Source organism: Diprion similis, chromosome 12 (assembly GCF_021155765.1).
Source record: "Diprion similis isolate iyDipSimi1 chromosome 12, iyDipSimi1.1, whole genome shotgun sequence".
NCBI classification, from domain to species: Eukaryota; Metazoa; Arthropoda; class Insecta; order Hymenoptera; family Diprionidae; genus Diprion; species Diprion similis.
Window position 1 is genome coordinate 10,500,992 of NC_060116.1, and position 18,948 is coordinate 10,519,939.

The window sequence follows — 18,948 nt, forward strand, 5'->3', positions numbered from 1 at the left end:
CTTTTAAAAAGATGAAAAATATGTCTTCCACTCGGAAGGAGTGAGAAGGCGTGACACGTTCTCTGTAACTTTTTCATTATTCGTCATTATGATTGTAATTATTTTTCAACCCTGGCTCTCATCTACAAGCAGCTTAATTCGTGCGCGGGCTGATTATAATGTTGATGAAGCGCGTTTTCCCCGGGACTGCGTCGGCGTTGAGGGGAGGAAAGCTGTGGCGATGGGGTGCAGGGAAGGCTTGTCCCGCGGGAGCACGATAAAGCTCCATGAAATTGCTCGAAAGCCACGGAATTTCAATAACACAGTGACTGTCAAGGGAAGCCACCGACAGGTATTGATCATAATTGAAAATAAATCTACTCTTCTCTTCCTGGGGATTCGCCTACTTGGCATTCCATGGAGTTCTACGCCGCTCCTGCTGGTCTGTAATTACATTTGGCCGCCTGCGTGAATAAAAAATACTTCAATTAATTGCCTCTTCGCCGTCGAACAAGGTGCAAACAAGCTACGTAAAGCGCCCGCTCAACCAGAACTTGAACAATTTTATCTCTTCCACTTTTTTCCCTTTCTCTCTCTCACGCTTTTTCATTCAACCGTATTATTCAAGCAGCGGGTCATTCGAATAATAATTACTTTAACCGTGATATTTCGGTGACCATTGATACTGGATCTTGCAATTATATCGAGGCTTTTTCAATCAATTTATACATTTTGTACAGCGCATGTACGACAAGTGTATAACGATAATATTTTTGAAAAGCACAGAAAGAATCGCGGCAATATTTTCTTCGGCTTCTTCTCCCTTCTCTGTTTTCTTTTCATTCTCGTTCTTTCTTTTTCCGCCGCTATACCGTCTGAAGCAATTAAGCTGATTCTTTTCGGGCCAAGGAGACCTGAGCGAATCTGTTCGACTCAGAATTCTTCGCCCTTCCCTTGCGAATTTCGAGAGAGGATGATGATTGATAACTTAGCTGAAAATCGCGAGACCGAGCAGACGTTGAGGGTGCTCGTACACGCACACAAACACACTCAAACCGTACTTAAAGCAATAATAAAAATACGGACGAGGCGCGATGTTGTCGAAATAGTTTTCTCACAGGGAAAGGCTCCCTAAGTCTATCCATCTTAACAAAGAATGAGTTGACTTTTCCGCGAAAGCCAATTAATTTGACGCTAATGCGATATAACAATTATTAGAGGGGAGCAGCGCGACACGGTTCTCTACACCCTTTCATTGTTCGTCAGTGCCTTGATTGATACCGACGATTTCGACAGAGATTCCATTCTGAACTGAGAGTGGCTCAAGTTGTCTCGGAGATTGTTCAATCCGTTAAGAAGATTACGATTGCCATGGCCTGGAAATTGGGGACGGTAGAACTCGGGCGTACAATTTGTGAGAAAAATGATTGTCGTATTTACCTATTCCCGGGCATTTTACTCGGCTAAAGTGATGAGAAACGAGAGGGACAAGTTTGATAAGAAAAAATGAAAATAAATACAGCAGAAACATAATAGTAATACATTTTTTAAGCTCAGTGAAATAACAAAAATAATTTGGCAAACTTATCAAAGGATCTTCCAGCAGTCTCATGAAATACCTTCTGCAAAGAAATAACGATTCGTCGACGTACACAAGCCTTGTATGTATACATGTGTAGACAATATTTATACTCGTTGGAAATTTCGTCTTATGAGTTTCTGCGCATTCGCTTAAAGCTGAAACCGTCGACAATAATTGTCTTACAGCTTTCGAAGTTCTGAGCCGAGAGGTTTCTACCACCGTGAAATTTGCATCCTATTTAAAAAGCAATTTCAGTTTCTCGATGTCCTAGCGGTGAATCGCGGCTTCGACGGGCCGACAGAGCCGCAGACAGCCGTGTGTATTCCGGAAAATACGATGAAATTCGAACCGCCGGAAAGCTGGATCCTGCAGGAGTTGGCCGTTGCCGGTTCGACTGGTACCAAGCCAAACTTGTTTGTAAACTAATTCTCCAACAACTTCCTGCCGATGCAAGCGAGCGTGGGACTACGTTACGAAGGATTAGGTGATGATTAAAGGACCCGTAACACTACCTCATCTCAATATAGGTAGATACTATACACCTACGTATGGGCTATGCGGCTGTCTGCTCGTCTGTTCATCCGGTCCCATTTGACCCGAGTATGAATTGAATTACATTCGGGTCAATCCCATTGTATCGGGAAATTGGACGAATCAACCATTATGATTTACCTCGTTTGTTCTAATTTCTTTCAACTTACGTTTCCCGCGGGAATTCTTCCTGCGGAATTTCCTCCCTGGAATGAAATCACTCATGAGGTGTAAAGGGTGCCAGGTACGACTGAGACACAGCATTTTGCATAACATTATTTACACCACCGCGGCTATTCGTGCACCTGTTAGCCATTAATGAAACTCCATCACGTTGGGAGGTGAATTATCTGCGAAATAATACCATCAAATTATGGGTGAGACAAAGGTGAGAAAGAGAACGTCACGAAACGCCGGACGGATCCACCTCGGAGAATCGCATTACGCAGGAGAACATTTTAATCAACGTAAATCTGAAACTGTTTCAAGTTGACGTACGTGTGCTGTGGGTTTACCGTGCGAGAACTGCCGTTGCGTTGTGCGTTCCGGACAACGCACCTTAGGCTTTCCCTTTATCCAGTTAAAAGGCTGAAATTAAGAGATTCCGCTAGGCTTACTGCCAGCCTGATCAAGGGGTTTATAAAGTTAACGTGGAAATATGTTCGTGCAGAGCGACTTAGCCGCACAATAAATCACCGGGGTGATTTAATGCTGTGGAGAATTTACCCGGGAAATACGTACACTTGTTTGTTACAAATGAAAATTAGATTTTCCGGAAATTTCGGAGGTGAAAACCCACGCAGCTTTCAGATTATACGGATCACTGAATCCCGATTAGGTACACGAGGCTGCCAATTGATACAGCCGTGGCATGAGATGATCATTTTTTCATCAGCTAGGAGCGTACAGGTTGGAGTAACGGCAAGACTTAGGACGAGGGAAACCCTGCAGCATCATTCGAATAAGAGCATCTTTTGGGGTACGTATTTCCTCCCCACGATGCGTCTCGATGCCGAGTGAATAATGCGGGTTACTGTGTGAAATTGCTTGTCGAAATTGGCAACAATTCCACCCCGCTACGGTATGGGTTGGATGATATTGGACGGAGAGAAGCACGTCGGAACCGCGAACCGGGGACCAAACATTTTGCAGGACCTGATACTTCCCATAGAAATTGTATTACCAATACACCGGGGGTTGGGAATGGTGATCGTTGGTTCGTATGTGTTTATATATAGCCATAGATACAAGCGCACGTGACAATGGGGAGTATAATTCCAGTCCGCTGCGACAGTGTCAAAGAGAGAAAACACGCAGCGGCAAAGGTGAAAGGGTGGTGAGAGAATGAGAAGTATTCGGAAAGTGGCGAAAGGCGTCAGGGAGATCAAGTTGCTCAAAGGGTGAGTAAGAGATAACATAGGGGTTGGGAATGCGCGATTGTTTTCACTGAGAATTGCATCCGGTGGAGTTCGGCGTTCAAATTTCAGGATCATCAATGAGCCCGACGAGACCCCGCGAATTCAAGTAGGTAGGTGCCTCAAACTTTGCCCTGCAGAAGCATACTTGCTCCCAACGATCAGTTTGTAAATTGTTCTAGTGAGTATACGATTACCAAAAAGCACCTTGGAAAAAGTGAAGACGAACACTAACGGAGTAAAAGCTTTGGTACCAACCCTTATTCCGCCCTGTTGAAGTTCACCCTTTCCTTTATTGAATATGAAACTTGCAACGAGGATGATGTAGGTACTCTTGACGGTCTGCTGATTGCGGATAGTCGCGTGATGCGTGATATAGCTGTTCGTCCTTTGCTAAAAAAGGTTGTTTGAACCTCGTCTATGGTCTCTGTGGGCGGGATAGTGGCGAATCTCCGAGTCTCTCAGTGGATCTGCGTCTCCGCTTTGCCAGGAGGAGTTTCCTTTTCTCGCGGTCGGTAATTATTCCTGGCGGGGGATGAAAGCAGACCAGACAAAGTGCTTTCAGTGGAGCTTCCTTCCTATTATCCATGCACGCCGGTTCAACCGTTCAGGCCCCAGCGCTTTGCTTATGAACCGGTATTTATGATCAAGAGCTTGCAGCACGTGGAGCGAACATCCCCGCAGGGTAGTCTGGGTGACTTTATAGTCGTGAAAACGTACTTACCACGTTTGCCTATGCCTCGATGAAAGCCCCCAGGAGACAGTTGAACCGTAGCGAGATGTATTTCGGGTCATTTGAATTGCAAATAGTGTGGACATGTATACCTATGTACATACATGCGGAGAACGAGAAATGAGGAGAAGGAGAAAAAATATCATTTGTTTTCCACGCCACGTCGTGAGGGGAGAGATAAGTGTATCGAGACAATTCTGCCCGACCATTGCCGAACACTTTGGTTATTCTCATATTATACCCTACGCAGAAGTGTTGCATTTCGGTAAATTTTCGCTTTACCTCCAGAGCGTTTCGTTCATTTTATAAAACTGCGAATTCTTCAACGTCGTTGCGAAGACAAAATGACATGCAAATCCACAGGCCATTAGCTGTCCCGTGAAGGTCTCGAAAGCACACGGATAGTTATACTCGGACGCGTATAATAAAGCAACTAGATGTTGGCATTGCCAGACGCAGTCAGGGCTGATTATACCCGGTGTCAAGATTCCGAGGTGTTTTTGCTGCTCGGTCGAAATTCGAGGGTAGATATGAAAGTTCACCTTCTGTCTCAGCGGCTCATTAAGTAACGGTTTTTTGCACCCTTATAATCTTCATAAAGCTGCAGCTAGCCATTGAGAGTAAAGAAAAACGAGACTTTAAGAAAGTGCGCTGCGTGTTCATTCCGACAAAAGCGTCAGAGAACTCACGGAACATATTCACAAAAGGAAAGCAAAGATTGACGTCTAATTCACGTTCCCAGACGAGTGGCTCGAGATCGGAACAATTCAGCATCCAGGGTAGGAAGTTGGCTAATTGTTCGCGGGTTCGAAATACGGGGAGCAGCCTCCGTAATTCCCTTTGGCTCCTGGTTCGCCATTCTCTCTTCTGTCCCGTTTAAGGTAACTTCCCTAAATGCTTGAGAAGGGCTGAACATCGGAAGGATCCCTGGATGTTATCCACCGCCTCCGTGGTGTTATAGCTCGCTACTGTACCGTATATTCGGTTCAATATGCAGCGGCTTGAATGGAGACGTCAGAGCCGAAGTCTAATTTAAAAAAATTCATTCGGCTGTTCCACATCAAGTCAGGCTGGAGGATTCGAAAAGCAACAAAATTCGGAAGAGCAAATTCAATCGCTGACCGAAAACAGCAGATTTATTCAGGAATGTCACGAATTCCAACGAATTCCAGTGAACGGGCGTGAAAACGAAGGGCGCAAAATTCACCGTCTAGTCCCTGCTAACGTTTATTCCGTATAACCGTGTTTTTTTCCCTTCCATTTCTTGTTGTTAGCTTCGAATTTATTATGCGCATACGCCCAGGTCCAACCTGTACAACCTTTCTGAATGCCTTTCAATATCTCAACGCCACGATTTTCGACACTTGCATTACGCCTGCCGGGGGGGGGGGGGGGGGGGGTCGGTTGAACGTTGAATGATTAATTGCGCATCTCTTGGAACGAAAGACGTTGCGTTCCATAAGGTGTTAAAAGTCATTTATTTCTATGTGGCAGGAGCAGCGCACAGTTCACACATAAACAGCGTATTTCACGATAAATGTGCACAGTTTTGAATTAAGTGGAATTTACATTTTGTGCTAAATAGTTGAGGTAGACAAATCTTCTACCTAGGATTCTAGCTGGTTGTGTTTCGTTGAATTGAGAGTTGCGCTATTTCCGATTACCTTTATTCATGCGTATTACACTTTTCGTATTTTTCTAGCCACGGTAGAGAAGCATTCAATCTTCATTTGCTTTTTTTTTAGGAATTAGGTTCAAATCTGCCTGAAGATATCTAAGCTTTGCTTTCCGAGAGAAGCCTAAGTTTGGATCGAAAACTGTGAAATAGGATCTAAGGGCGAGGTTCCGACTTTAAATTAGACGCTTGAGTCGGCTGGAAATCCTCTTTCAATTTTTTTTCGATGTGTGATGTACGGTCTACTTGTACGAGCAGCATCAATTCAATTACGTTAAAAGTATATGCATGGTGATCATATTAAATGTTACTAAAAAATTCATACTTCAACTCGAAAAGTAACTTGTATCCTTGTAACTTCGTTGACAATAATTTGAAAGCCCTGCGAAGGAGCGGAAAGTGACGCATTTCAAAGATTACCTCTTTGCAGCGAACAAGCTGCAAAATTGTGTATGCCTACCTACAACAAGCGAAATAATTTTAACGGTGGTCTTCAAAAAGATTTCAAACTCTTTCTGGAGACATGGAAATCACCAAAGCGGTGAAAAATGTCCAATATATAAATATTGAGTGATTTTTATTATTAACGTGAGTATCCACGTTCATCGGAAATAACGTATCGACCTTTTTCGCGATACGATCAGACATAATAACGCTGTTCGAATAAATACAGTTTAAACGAATCTGCTAACTCTTGAATCTAAGAATATCAGTGAAAAGTTTTGCCAGCTACAATTCAACCTTCCAGCTATTCCAGCTTGTGATTTCATGAGAAAAGTATACGGAAAATCTCCTCGGAATAATGAGCTCGACAAAAGTTAGGTCGGAATTCAAATTCCTTGGAAAATACCGATCCTTATCATCTCAGACTCGAGATCCTGATTAGACTCGGCCGAATTTCATTTCACGCGGAACTCCCCCCTCCGCGAGATTCATCCTGATTCGCTGTAGTTTCAAAAGCGTCGGCAATTAATCCCGTGAGACTCGTGTCTTGTCTTCCTCAAGAGCTGCTGATGGTGGAAATGCCATTTGAAAGTTTATAAAAATGCGTTCATATATGCCACGGAATCTATGGAATTTACGGAAGCCACGATCCTTCCGTGGAACTAATACCGAGTTATCATCGTCCAGAAATAAAAACGGTTTATCATAGGAGACGGAAAGCAAATATGATGGTACGTTTGGGGTGTGAGGGTGTAGTATTGCAGACATTGCGCCTTTGAAGCTATACATCTGCATAGATAAACTGACCGCTGTACGTATGTTATATAAATATATCCTGTTTGTTGATACACAAAAGTTGATTGTAAATTGTGAATTATTTACAAAGATAGTATCCACTCTGACGTTGCGCGGTGTTCGTGTGTTTTTCGATCCGGCTGACGGTTTGTTAGTGTATAGTTATATTTATTTTCGATCTACATTGGCAGTGGAAACAAATGAAGAGGTCGCTCTAGTTTAGGGCAGTGTGATGTCCATCGAATAGTATTGCAAATTTGAAATCGGCCCATTGGTTGTTTTTTCTGCAGGCAACAAACATTTGAATTCACCGGATTACGGAACATTCTATAAATATTCATTAAAGGCTGGATAACAAATTTCACGGTTTTACGCCGCGCGGATTGTCGGCTGCAGCTAATCAAAGTTTTTTTTTTTTTACTCTTTTTTTTTTCTAAAATTTCGATTTTTTTCGGTTCTTCCTCCGCTGTGTTACTGCAGGGTACGGAAAATTCATATTCATTATGCGAATGCATTATCGCGGTGATCCTTTTTGGCCCGCTTCGTATAGTTAGCGCACGAATTACCTTCGCTCCACTTGCGTAAATTAAAAGATTTAAATTAACTTCGGAATGTTGGCTTTATAATGCAGATGCAAAGAGAATTCCGGCAGTTGTTTCGGGTTTACTGAAGTCGTTGAAAATTCGGCATGCGCTGGAAAACTCATCTCCATTTATGTAAAACGTATTCTTAGTTGTAACCTACACGTTTGAAAATCGGTTCAAGTGTCAAGTGTTGCCCGTATTCAAGCCGAGAGAACGCAATGTAGTATGGCTGAGAATTAGGGGATGTAAGAAGTGATTAACATAGCTGCGAAGCAGCTGCTTCCGGATCCTCGTAGACCAGAGGGAGAAATTCACCGAGTAAGTAATCGGACTACTTCCCAATGCTGCGAATTCAGCGACCCCCTGTACCCACCCACACTCGCACCCCTTTTCCACCCTCCCCTCGACTATCCTGCGTGGGTGGATCCCACGAGTCCTCCAACTAGATTTTACGGCGTACCAAGCCAGACGTTCTCGCGACCGGGTAACAATAAATTTCCCGTTAAAGGCCAGTACGGAAAAAGACCGACTCTGCACACCCGTAAGCGATATAAAATAGTCCGAGTTCGAGGAGCTCTGTTAATGACCGGCTCTTCTTTTGTATACAAAACTCGGTCTAAAATCAGGAAGGGGGAAGGAATTTTCCGACCGAAGAGTCGTTCAACCATCAAGGATAACACCGTGTAAATTGTAAATCACGAGATGCTGTAGGTTGAATTTCAAAGGCGATGGTCGAATTCGGCTTGAATTATTGAGGGGGAATCGAATGAACGTCAGTTTGGGATCCCTGCTGGGAACTCGGGACTTGACTGATCTCTTGCCCTAACCCTTTGGTGTCGAAGCAATATTTCGTGGATTCGCTGGACGGCTAGCAATTTTGAAGGTGCTTTGCAAGATGAATTTGGTGGTCAGCCGGAAACAAATTGGGGGAAAATAACTGGAGTCTAAGCAACTGTGAGAATCAGATTAAGGCTTTTAGTTGAAAATTGGGCAAGGAATGCGTATTCGTTGCATGTATGAGAGAGGCGTGTGTATGTACCTCCTTAGGGGAAATTCCGGATCTCTCTATGCCGCTGAACTCGTTAGATTCTCTGTTCAAGAGAACAGCAGGAAGCTGGCTTGAAGAGCGTGCAGCTAATGCCACGCGTGGAACAGCTCCTCAAGAAAGTTGTGTGTAAACGGCTTATTCTCTGGCGCAACGCCATCGAACAATGCTGGAATATTACTCTCTGGAATGACACGAAATTCGTTGTACATTTAATCGAGCATGATATTATACCGAGGGATATTTTTTACGACAATAAATCATTCCGATCTCCGTTTTCCAGCAATCAACCATTGGCGCTACTTGTAGACAATACATGGGTGAAAAAAATTTAGGGAATCAAGTTACCCTCGAAGTTCTGGTGCCAGTGGGTGGATGGGTTCGAAACGTGTAAACACATTGTGCGCAATAGTTTCTAGGAGGGATGGACGAAGATTTAGTTTTGCTGTCAAATGATACGTGAGTAACTAGAGAACAATTACTTGGATCAATTAGCTCGAGGATGCCCGAGGGACACCGTTTAATCGGCAAACCCTTGCTAAGCACTGTCGTATATTTTGATTAAATTCCGAAGAGGGAGGCGACGGGCAAGTCCAAGACATTAATTGTTAATACTTTGACCTTCGGTGGATGGAAATAGAAAATATGCATACTCAGTAGATAAAATTGTTTCCCTTATTGAAGTGGCTACCGGGATTTGACTGACTTCGCGAAGATCAACGGATAAGGATGATTCCCCTACAGTTCTATTCAAAATCATCAGCTCTTCACGTGAAAAAGTGCAGTTTTATACTGACTACTGGTATAAGGTATAAAAGCATTCAGTTACAGTGGGTTGCTTGGTGTTAAGATAGCGGTGAATGTAGAAAGAAAAATGAATCTAGCTAGAAAAAGATGGGAAAAGAAAAATATACACCAACTCATTTACAAGATGCAGCGCGTTTATCACCGCAGCGGAACTCGTCTTAATGAGAAACGCAGGAGAATGCAGAGGCTCGCGTGAGAAAAAACGCACCGCATTACAACACTTGGTTTTATCTTCTTTACGTACCAACTTCATTCTCAACCATGAATTAAAGTAATGGAATTGAAGTAGCTGCAGACGGTGTTTGATCAACTATCTCGATGAAATTAAACAAATTTACAACACCGTTTTCTGCTTTAACGAGAAGACGAAAAATGTAAATAAAAATCAAAGTTTTACGATATCTTGTAGAGAATTGAACGTTTGCGATATATTTTGCAATTATTCAACTGAATTTTCAAGTTTCTTCATCACGAACGTAGCTATACTCCAACTTTTTACTGTATCAAGTTTAATAAGGTCTTTGAGGCTTGTATCGACTTCGTTTCGACTCTTCTTCGTATCCCATGTACTTTTTCCAATTATACTGTACAGAAATCCTGCGAAAAATGAAGAATCATTTGCCAGGTGTAAAAGATCCGATTCAATTGAAACTGATTCACCTTATGCATACAATACGTACAATTCAGATTTTGTGATTGATTGTATCGGTGTACCGCGTTATAGGATTTTAATCCTTTCTAACCTGCAGTTCCAATCCGTTTTCATTTCCTGGAATATATAAATTTACGTTCGGAGAGCGGTATCGATTCGCAGTCGCGCTGATTGAGATTTTACAATGAGTCTAATAAAAAGATAGATATTCGATACAAGGTGAAATAAAATTCTCGCGCGATCTCGAATATATCCACTATTTGAAACTCCGCATAATGAATCAGGACGTCATAATCTGCATATTGATTACTTAAAAGCGTCCTTTTAGGAGTTACGAGCTGCTCGTGAATTATTTCAGTCGCTGTCCTATTAACGAATCATCGCAGACATCAGTCGAAACATAAGTAAATAAAGAATACTCAAATGGTAAGTTAATACGGCAGAAAATTGGTGGAATTATGCGGTGGAAAATGGTGATTCTAGCGAAGCTCGTTATTTCATACAGATAATACCAACGGATAAACGTGCCGAGCTTGTGTAAACGGAGCTGTAATATAAATTTGACGAAGATTCAACGCGAATAACAATTAAATGTTAACGATCTCTAATTAGCTCGCATCGATAAGCAACAACGCACCGAGGTGATTGGTAATTATTTTTCCCAGTTCTGCCTTCGGTCATTCCGTGTCGTTGTTCTTACTTTTCTCTTGTTTGCGCTGTTTTTTTACACCATCATGGAGAGATTGTGTTTCGGAATCAACTCTCTATACATATATTCAATTCGCTCGATGGTCGTACTGAAAGGCTATATTTATACGATAATTGCCGTCGTCGCAAAAAAATGTATTGCATATTCATTCTATTTGAATTTCGTATGAAAATTAAGTAAGCGGTATTGTGATCTCTGCATTGATTTTAATATATTTGAATTTCCATTCTCAATACTGGATAGCGATTATCGTCATGTTTGACCTTCTTATATTCCGTCTATTGAATTGCGTTGAAATCAATACATGACAGTCAACCTTCCCTCTCTAAGGGGTTGGAAAAAAAATATCATCTCTGTTATACTACAAAAATCAACTTTGGAGTTCACTCCGCACTCGTTGGCTACAGGGTAACTGCTTTCACATTTATAAAAAATATGCGTAACGTTGGTTGAACCGTAGATTCAATTCCTGTTTGTATTTTAAATTCGCAACACGAAGCATGGGCGGAAAGCGAGACTACAACGAAGTCAGGCGTTTTGTTTCAGAGTTTCGTTAGTAGTCGAATTTATTTGGTACCTTTTGTCTCGAGCATAATAAAAAAGCAAGGGTAAAAAAGTACATAGTGATAATAATGAATGCGAGCCACATAATCGTGTATTTTGTACAACAAACACAACGTTCATACCCTACTCTTTGTCGCCAGTTACTCGATTGAAATTAATTGAATTAATTACGAACAACTGACCTCTTGCTACCCGTTCTGGTGTGAAAAAAGTAAGAAGAAAAGACAGAACGTACAAAGCAACAGATCAACTAGAGTAACGTAATTTTTGCTGGGATTACTTACACATAAAATTGAAAACTGGCAATTTTCTTGATTCTATTCGATTATCCGTATGCATTTGTGAAAATTTCATTCTCCGGAGTGAATCCGAGTGGATTTTTACGAGCTCGAGTGCAATTTTCACGAGCGCAGTATGGGCTTTGAACTACACGAAATTTACACAATATTTTTCAACAGTGCATACCTTTGGGTGTATTTAATAACGACGCCGTTATTTATGTTTCAATTGAATAACGGTTAAATTCCTCGTGTTAATGAGATATTGAAACAAACCTTTATTTCTTTAATATAATGAATGCAACCCTCAATTTTTGTTTACGATATGTGGACGAAAAATAATTTTCTATTATGTAAATTTCCACCATCATATTAAAAAATACATCTTATATATACGTACCTTTGACGAAATCGTCGGATTGACGATTTTACCTGTATAGACAAACCTGCATCACGACGATTCAATCGCTGATAGCGTCGCTGTGTGGGAAGATCGGAAAATACTAATTACCCCATCACGAACCATGACCAAAGGTTAATAAATTACATCAAGTTATTGACCCAGATTTAGTACGAATGCGGTGTATGCAGGTGGTCAATTTACTTTGCACTATAGTAACGCTGCGTCGAGTATGGGGGCATGTGTATAGAGGTTCAGGCAAATTGACCCGCGGTGAATAACCTGCAGACATCGGTAACCAATGATTCAGTTACATTGGGGTGAATTATCAAAATTGGATTTTGCCCTACATTTAAGTTGGTTAATCAAATTAAAGCTAGCACGTATATGTATACTTACATACAGTGGTTCAATAAATATTTTCACTCTGGTGAACGAATTTTGAGTAATTAATGAAAACTGGTCTACCCAGATTAAATTTTTTAGGTCACATTGAGTATCCTCAAGAGATTATTCATGCGAGTAAGAAGGACAGATAGGCAAGTAACCGGAATCCGACAGTTGGTATTCACTTCCGAGATATATGTATAAATTTTTTTTATTATAAAATATAATAATACATAACATTTATGATATATTATATATATTTATACATATATATGTATATATGTATATAGGTATATACAATTTATTTTACGGATAAACATATTATCGTTATACGAATGACTGCAGCTGCTGTATCCATGAAAATACGAATAGGTATTAGGGTCGGTGCCATGGATTTTATCTCCTTCTCGCTTTACAATATTTATATATATCACACGCTACGCATAATGAAAGAACGGCCGTTCCTGCTTACGCCTGTGTTCCCCCTTCGAGGCATTTTATTTATCTATTCATTTATTCATCATCCCTGTACATTCCGTACTCATGTTCTATATAAACATCGAGATAAGCTGCGTCGCATTAATTCAGCGCCGAGGCACTCGAATAACGCGCGATTTCATTCTCGCTTTACATCTATTGGCTTGTGAGAATTCCGTCCGAGAATCGCGCCTTGATCGCTTCGTTAATTTCGCCTCACAGTCCGAATTCATAATTACACTACCTAAATAATCCGATTCTCGTCTGAAAATTTTTACCTAAAAGTCTTTCTGATTTTTTCATTAGCTCTTTTCGTTCGTGCTTTAATAAAGCCGCTTTAATTCAATTACGTCGCTTTGATTGATTGCCTCCCGATAATCGAGCCGAGCTTCAATGAAATACAGATAATAAAGTACCGTAAGAGCGCTTCTTCCAAATTGATAATGGTAACGGAATAGCTATTTTATCACATGCACACACACATATATACATATATTCGTACCCACACAGAGTATTCACCAGTCGATTGAATCTGAACGTTCGTTGATTGGTTATGGCAACGATCATCGCCCCAATCTATAAACTTATTAATGAAAATTGCGGACATAGCGAATATCACAGCATCCGCCACGCTGCTCGACGAACCTCGTATGCATCCAGGGATTTTGTTTAATCATCGCGGTGTACCGAGCCATGCATTCTTTCGCAAACTTTGAGGGCAAGTTTCACGTTAAGTTTGAAGACTTGTACGAGCTGTCCACATGGTTGAAATAGTTTCGTTCGATTTCACATCGTTGAGCAAAACCGTGTAGTTTCGTTAAACTCTCCCCGTGCTTCGAGGAATAGGAAGATAAGGAGAGTAACGCTTGTTTTCGATGTTCACGTTTACTGTTTTTCCAAAATTTTCAAATACCTATTAATATAACTGAACGCGTAGCGCGACGAACGCATTTAGTAATTTCACGGTGCAATATATTCGACTACGTTTGCAAACAGTTTTGGCAATTAGCGCGGTGTGATGATCATCATACTAATTGGATACTTGTTCGCAGAAATACGGTGCACCTGACTTATCACATGACTGTTGCGTCGACATGTTCTAAATTTTGCCTTTTAAATAGCGCTGGTTTTTGCAGTATTTGAGTCGCGGCAATATTCTTGCTCTTGAAAAAGGAAAATCGATCAGGAATAGCTTGCCCGAATGCACTTTTAAGCATTTACCAAACGAATGATGAATGCACTACACGTGCGCGAGCATGAAATTCCGGCAAATCAACAATACAGCGTTATTTTTTTCTCAACAAATAACTGAGTTGCATAAAATTTCACTGCCTATACACGTAAATTTAATTGCCATTCCGAAATTTCATTTCACAGAGCACGTCGTCACGGTAACAATAAAACCCTGCAGCAAAACTGTTCGAGGCTTGCGGATGTTGTACCTGAATTGTGAAAGTATCATTCGAAATTTATTGTAATCGGGTGCGCCGGTGATACAAAAAGAATTTACACAGTGTGTAGGTGGAACGCGACTGGGACCGACTGATGGTTTATCAAATTGTGTTTCGATTCAACAGATTCTTCTCAACCGTACCAAATTCCCCCGCTGCAATTCGTCACGATTGTTCCGTGTTCGTTGTTCGTGTGAAACTAAAAATGGCAAAGCTGCTCACTGTGTAGAAATAGTTCGAGAATAGTTTTTGTCATACTTGGATGAAAGCAAGAAACGAAGATGAAAGCTTCATTCGCTGAATTGAGCGGCTGGTTTTATACGCAATCGAATAATAGGTTGGTAATATTTCAACCGTGCATTTCTGGAACGTAGAGTTGAGGTATTACAGAATTTATTTCACACCGTCGAGACGGAGTCTTATCCGACGAGACGGAGAAAAGATACGAGAGTTTCCTTCGAAAAAGGTCCCAAATATTGAAACTCCTTTGACCGAGTTATACGAATATACGTTTCTCGCAAAAAGTGGTAATCTGATCGGAGCTGCTATGCGGTATCAAAGTAAGATCACATCAAAGGGATAAAAATATAACACTCGTGCTTGGAAACTTCTATATATATACATATATACGAATGAGTTGGCACAATTATAGTTACTTTTGGCTCTCGATACAATCTGCAGTTTACTTTAACGTGAATTATTTGAAAAATTTCACCCACAATATGTTGTATATTACAATAAACTACGTGCAGAAATTTTTCGCGCTACTAATCATTATCAGTTTATTTACAAGTAACCAAATTTTATACTCAACGACAGTCCGGCAGAAAATTTGTTCTGCTGTAATTTTATTATTTTTAAATTTCACTCTTATCTATTATAGTATGGTATATACATGTATAATATTTATCAACGTGCTTTAATTTTTTTTCTGTTTGTTTAATTATGTAAAACTTAAACGAACATTATTTTAACATAACATTGTATCGTCTTAGTGTACATAAGACTTGCACGTATTTACTCCATTATTTGACATTGTATCAACTAATTAAAAGCTGTACAGAAGGTTTTTATTCCGAGAAAGAAAACAGTCTCGCGTAAATGCTCGTACATAATGACAGCTGCTTCAACAGCCTTCGCAGTCTTGCCACGTGTTAATTGAATTCAATTATTCGAGTCATCTACGAGTCTGGAATCGTTCAATTGTCATAGCCTAATTGCCCATTTATAATTAATAACGATCGGTGGTTCAGTCTTACTCGTATCGTAGGAAGAAGATCGCTTTACGAGTTGTATTAGTAAACGTATTATGTATTCGAGCAAGAGTATGAAAGGACGATTCTATATGTTTTCCATTAACAAATTAGGGTGGACCACATAGGTACGTTAAATACGCTGGTAATCTGATACCGGTTAAGCATCAGCGATCCGGAGTTACGTACAGAAAACGATGGTAATTGATACCCGATTGGCACCCTTATACCTTTTGTCCGGTTGCTAGATCGTATAATTTCCTCGCGTGATAGAACGATGAATGATCGGTCAATAAGCAGATGATTTATACTCAGCCCGGTGCGAGTTTTTTGCAAATCTATTATTGCGTTTAGACGCAGTGGCGTTATCGACTCAACTATACCTCAATCTGATAACCGATTGATTGGTGTTCAAAAGTAGCGAGAATTTAAAGATATAATTGTAACAATATCGTTAACAAAGCACATATTCCGAATGATGATGTTAAACAGTACGTATCGAAGATCCGAGCGAAAGAGTAATTGGTTCTGCTTTGTTATAGATTGATTACCGGGGCTCCTTCCATTTGTAAATTATCCAGCCGCGGGGCTTCGGAGGGTCGGGAGAAGATGTCTTCCTGTCGAATCGTACCTACGGATAATGGAAGCGTTGGGAAAACGGTGCAGAACTGGGGAGAGCCGAGAATCGATTGGAGATACAAATTAGAGGGATATTGGATCCTTCGAGCCGAGGTGAAGGTGGAGCGGATATTCTAAAGGGTGGAGTACATAATACCTACGTACAACACGCATTATGGGTATAATGCGAACACGTGAGTAATAATTTAATGTCGGATTAAAACGGAAGGGGAGAGGGAGGAAGGAGGCATTATTAATTAGTCTTCGAATGCGGTCGGGGCTCCGGAGGTGTGTGAAAATATTCGCCGTGGTTAACGGTCTGCACGATGCACGTGTACACCATGTGTAACAAGTTTACGGTTACTGCTGGCCACTAATCTTTAGTTGAACGATAAAGCTGGTACTTGATCCTCGTTAAGAAGCCTTAAGGTTGACTGCACCGATAGTTTGCAGGAACTACTACCCAGCCTCGCAAACTACCCTGGCAGCCCTGCACGTAACAGGGACATGCACAGTTGCTAACTCCGCCGAGGTATCGGGGGTCGTGTTCGCATCCATTATCAACGCTAAGGACTACTCTGAAATATCCTGCGACGCGCTTATGAACAGCCGAGGATCATTGACGTCGACAATATAAATCGAGCTCGTTTCGGTACCAGACGGAGGACGCGGTTTAGTCCTGCAAAAAAATTGCCGATTAACAAATTGTGACGAACGAAAGGCTGGTGTCCTTGACGTCGATCTCGGGGGGCTGCGCGTAGGCGTGGATAGACTGGGAGTATCTTGATTGTCAAATGCGCAGGGGATGAGGGTGCGAGGGCTTGTGCCTCGCTGCGCAAAAGCTGAGGCCGAAGCAGAGGAGCAGCAGGGCGACCGAACCGAGCAGCAAGTGCGCGGACCACGACACCGAGCACTTTCCTGAAACAGAGGATCGCCGTATAAGCCGGGGGTTGCCGGGCGAGGAGATGACGCCTCGTCGTAATCCCCGCAGGAGAATAACCAAGGCTCTCGCCCCTTCTTCTCCCCCGCGGGGCGATTGCCCGGCTGAGGTGATGGAAAACTGTCAGTCACCGCCACCATTTCCATACACCTACGTGCAACGGGGGAAATATATTTTCACGTCTGTTGCGCGAGAAGCGAGCGTAAAATATACGAGGATAAAGGAACTTGATCCGACTTCCGTTCTGATCCTGGACTGGACAGCAGCGCACGGTTTTACTGCAAGTCTGCAGCATCTTGGGCGTCACCACCATCGTAATATTGTAGGTATGGTGTGCGTGTAACTCACCTAAGTTATAGACGTTGGCACCATTGCCGCACGATTCTCTGACCTCCCGGTTGTCCCACCCGACTGGATACATTACGATCCCACCGCACATCATCACGGCTGTAACACGGTAATCATACGTTTACGCGTCGTTGGTTTCAGGCCGTCGTCGTCCTCGACGTCGTCACTTTGGTAAGGGCGGTTATTTCGGGCATATTTTCGGGATGCAAATCACTTGGAAACTCAGGTGTAGAGAGTTAATGCTCTGAAGACTACTTGACTTTGGAACCGCTTATCGTTGACTCACAGTTCGCCCGCCAACTTGTTTACCCCGATTAAGGTGGGTATACGGCACGTCATACCGTGATCCGCTTATATTGAAATTAGATACGCGAACCGAGTAAGCAAGTAACCAAGTTACAAGTTTAGATCCCGCACATGAACTCGCAACCGCTGATCGTCCTGTGCCGTAGGTACACCTCTCTATACATCCCATAATACCTACGCTCTTACGTCTACAAATGATCGTGGACAGGTACTCACCCGCTAGAAGCTGCAAGGATCCCAAAGCTCGCGTCGGCCTTGTCATCCTCAGGATATGCGGCAGGAACGAAGAAGCTGCTGCGAGGAGAGTCAGCGTTGTGATCACCGCCAGAGCCACTCCAACCCCTATCGTCACAGTGCTGGCCTGCCACCAGGCACTGGGTATGTCCCAGAAGCTGTACGTCACAACGGATGCAACCATGTATGTATGAGCATTATGTTTCGATCATGCAATCGCAAGGTTCAGGACGTTGTGAAACGGGGTGGAGTCAAGGGGGTCGAGGAAAGAGTGACGGATACGAGGATCTCCTGAGTTTTGAATTACACACGCTTTTGTGATGATCGTTTTTATACGTTGCGCTGGCGTATCTGATGACGAAGGGGGGCAAATACCGTCCGAGGAAAATAATTTAGGGGATGGCTGAATCAAGGACCTCTGAATCAATTCAGACCCTTATTCACGCCGTTGCTTTAAAACGACTTCTTCCAACTTGACGTACCTATACACGAGGGCAATTCCGTAGCAATTTCTCTTCGTGAGTGAATAATGCAGAGGTATTCGTCAAGTTGAGTACTTACAAGCGGCGTTGAAATCTTTTCCAAGAAACTTTATTTTACTAGCATACATCATGTACATCTGGATAGTTTTGTCGGAGATTTATTTCAGTTCTTCCATTCTTCGCGTCATCGATGTTACTTCGTCATTGAATTTTTATTGGGTCACAAAGTATGTAACGGAGAAACAGAGAAACGAAGAAT

General features: G+C 42.0%; 2 protein-coding genes across 2 annotated transcripts in view; both read right to left on the reverse strand.

Annotated features, from left to right (window-relative positions):
* The window catches only part of LOC124412967 (arrestin domain-containing protein 17-like), a 160,324-nt gene extending 142,034 nt beyond the window's left edge, over positions 1 to 18,290 (reverse strand). Inside the window, exon 1 of the mRNA XM_046893222.1 lies at positions 18,190 to 18,290. The gene's annotated coding sequence lies outside the window, so the exon portion shown is untranslated. The remainder of the gene's footprint in view (positions 1 to 18,189) is intronic.
* LOC124413645 (LHFPL tetraspan subfamily member 6 protein-like) lies at positions 17,470 to 18,391 on the reverse strand. Its single transcript, XM_046894366.1, has 3 exons — positions 18,190 to 18,391; positions 17,668 to 17,766; positions 17,470 to 17,501 (listed from the first exon to the last, which is right to left on the reverse strand). The coding sequence occupies exons 1-3, from the start codon at positions 18,389 to 18,391 to the stop codon at positions 17,470 to 17,472; spliced, it is 333 nt and encodes a 110-aa protein (XP_046750322.1).
* Positions 18,392 to 18,948: the final 557 nt, after the last annotated feature.

Bases quoted from the DNA above. Each gene is read 5' to 3' on its own strand.
- LOC124413645 (XM_046894366.1), bottom strand. From the start codon at position 18,391: ATGGTTGCATCCGTTGTGACGTACAGCTTCTGGGACATACCCAGTGCC. The intron at 17,767-18,189 runs GTGAGTACCTGT...ACCGTGTTACAG, and splicing joins ATCCTTGCAGCTTCTAGCGG to CCGTGATGATGTGCGGTGGG. The intron at 17,502-17,667 runs GTGAGTTACACG...CTCGCGCAACAG, and splicing joins TGCCAACGTCTATAACTTAG to ACGTGAAAATATATTTCCCC.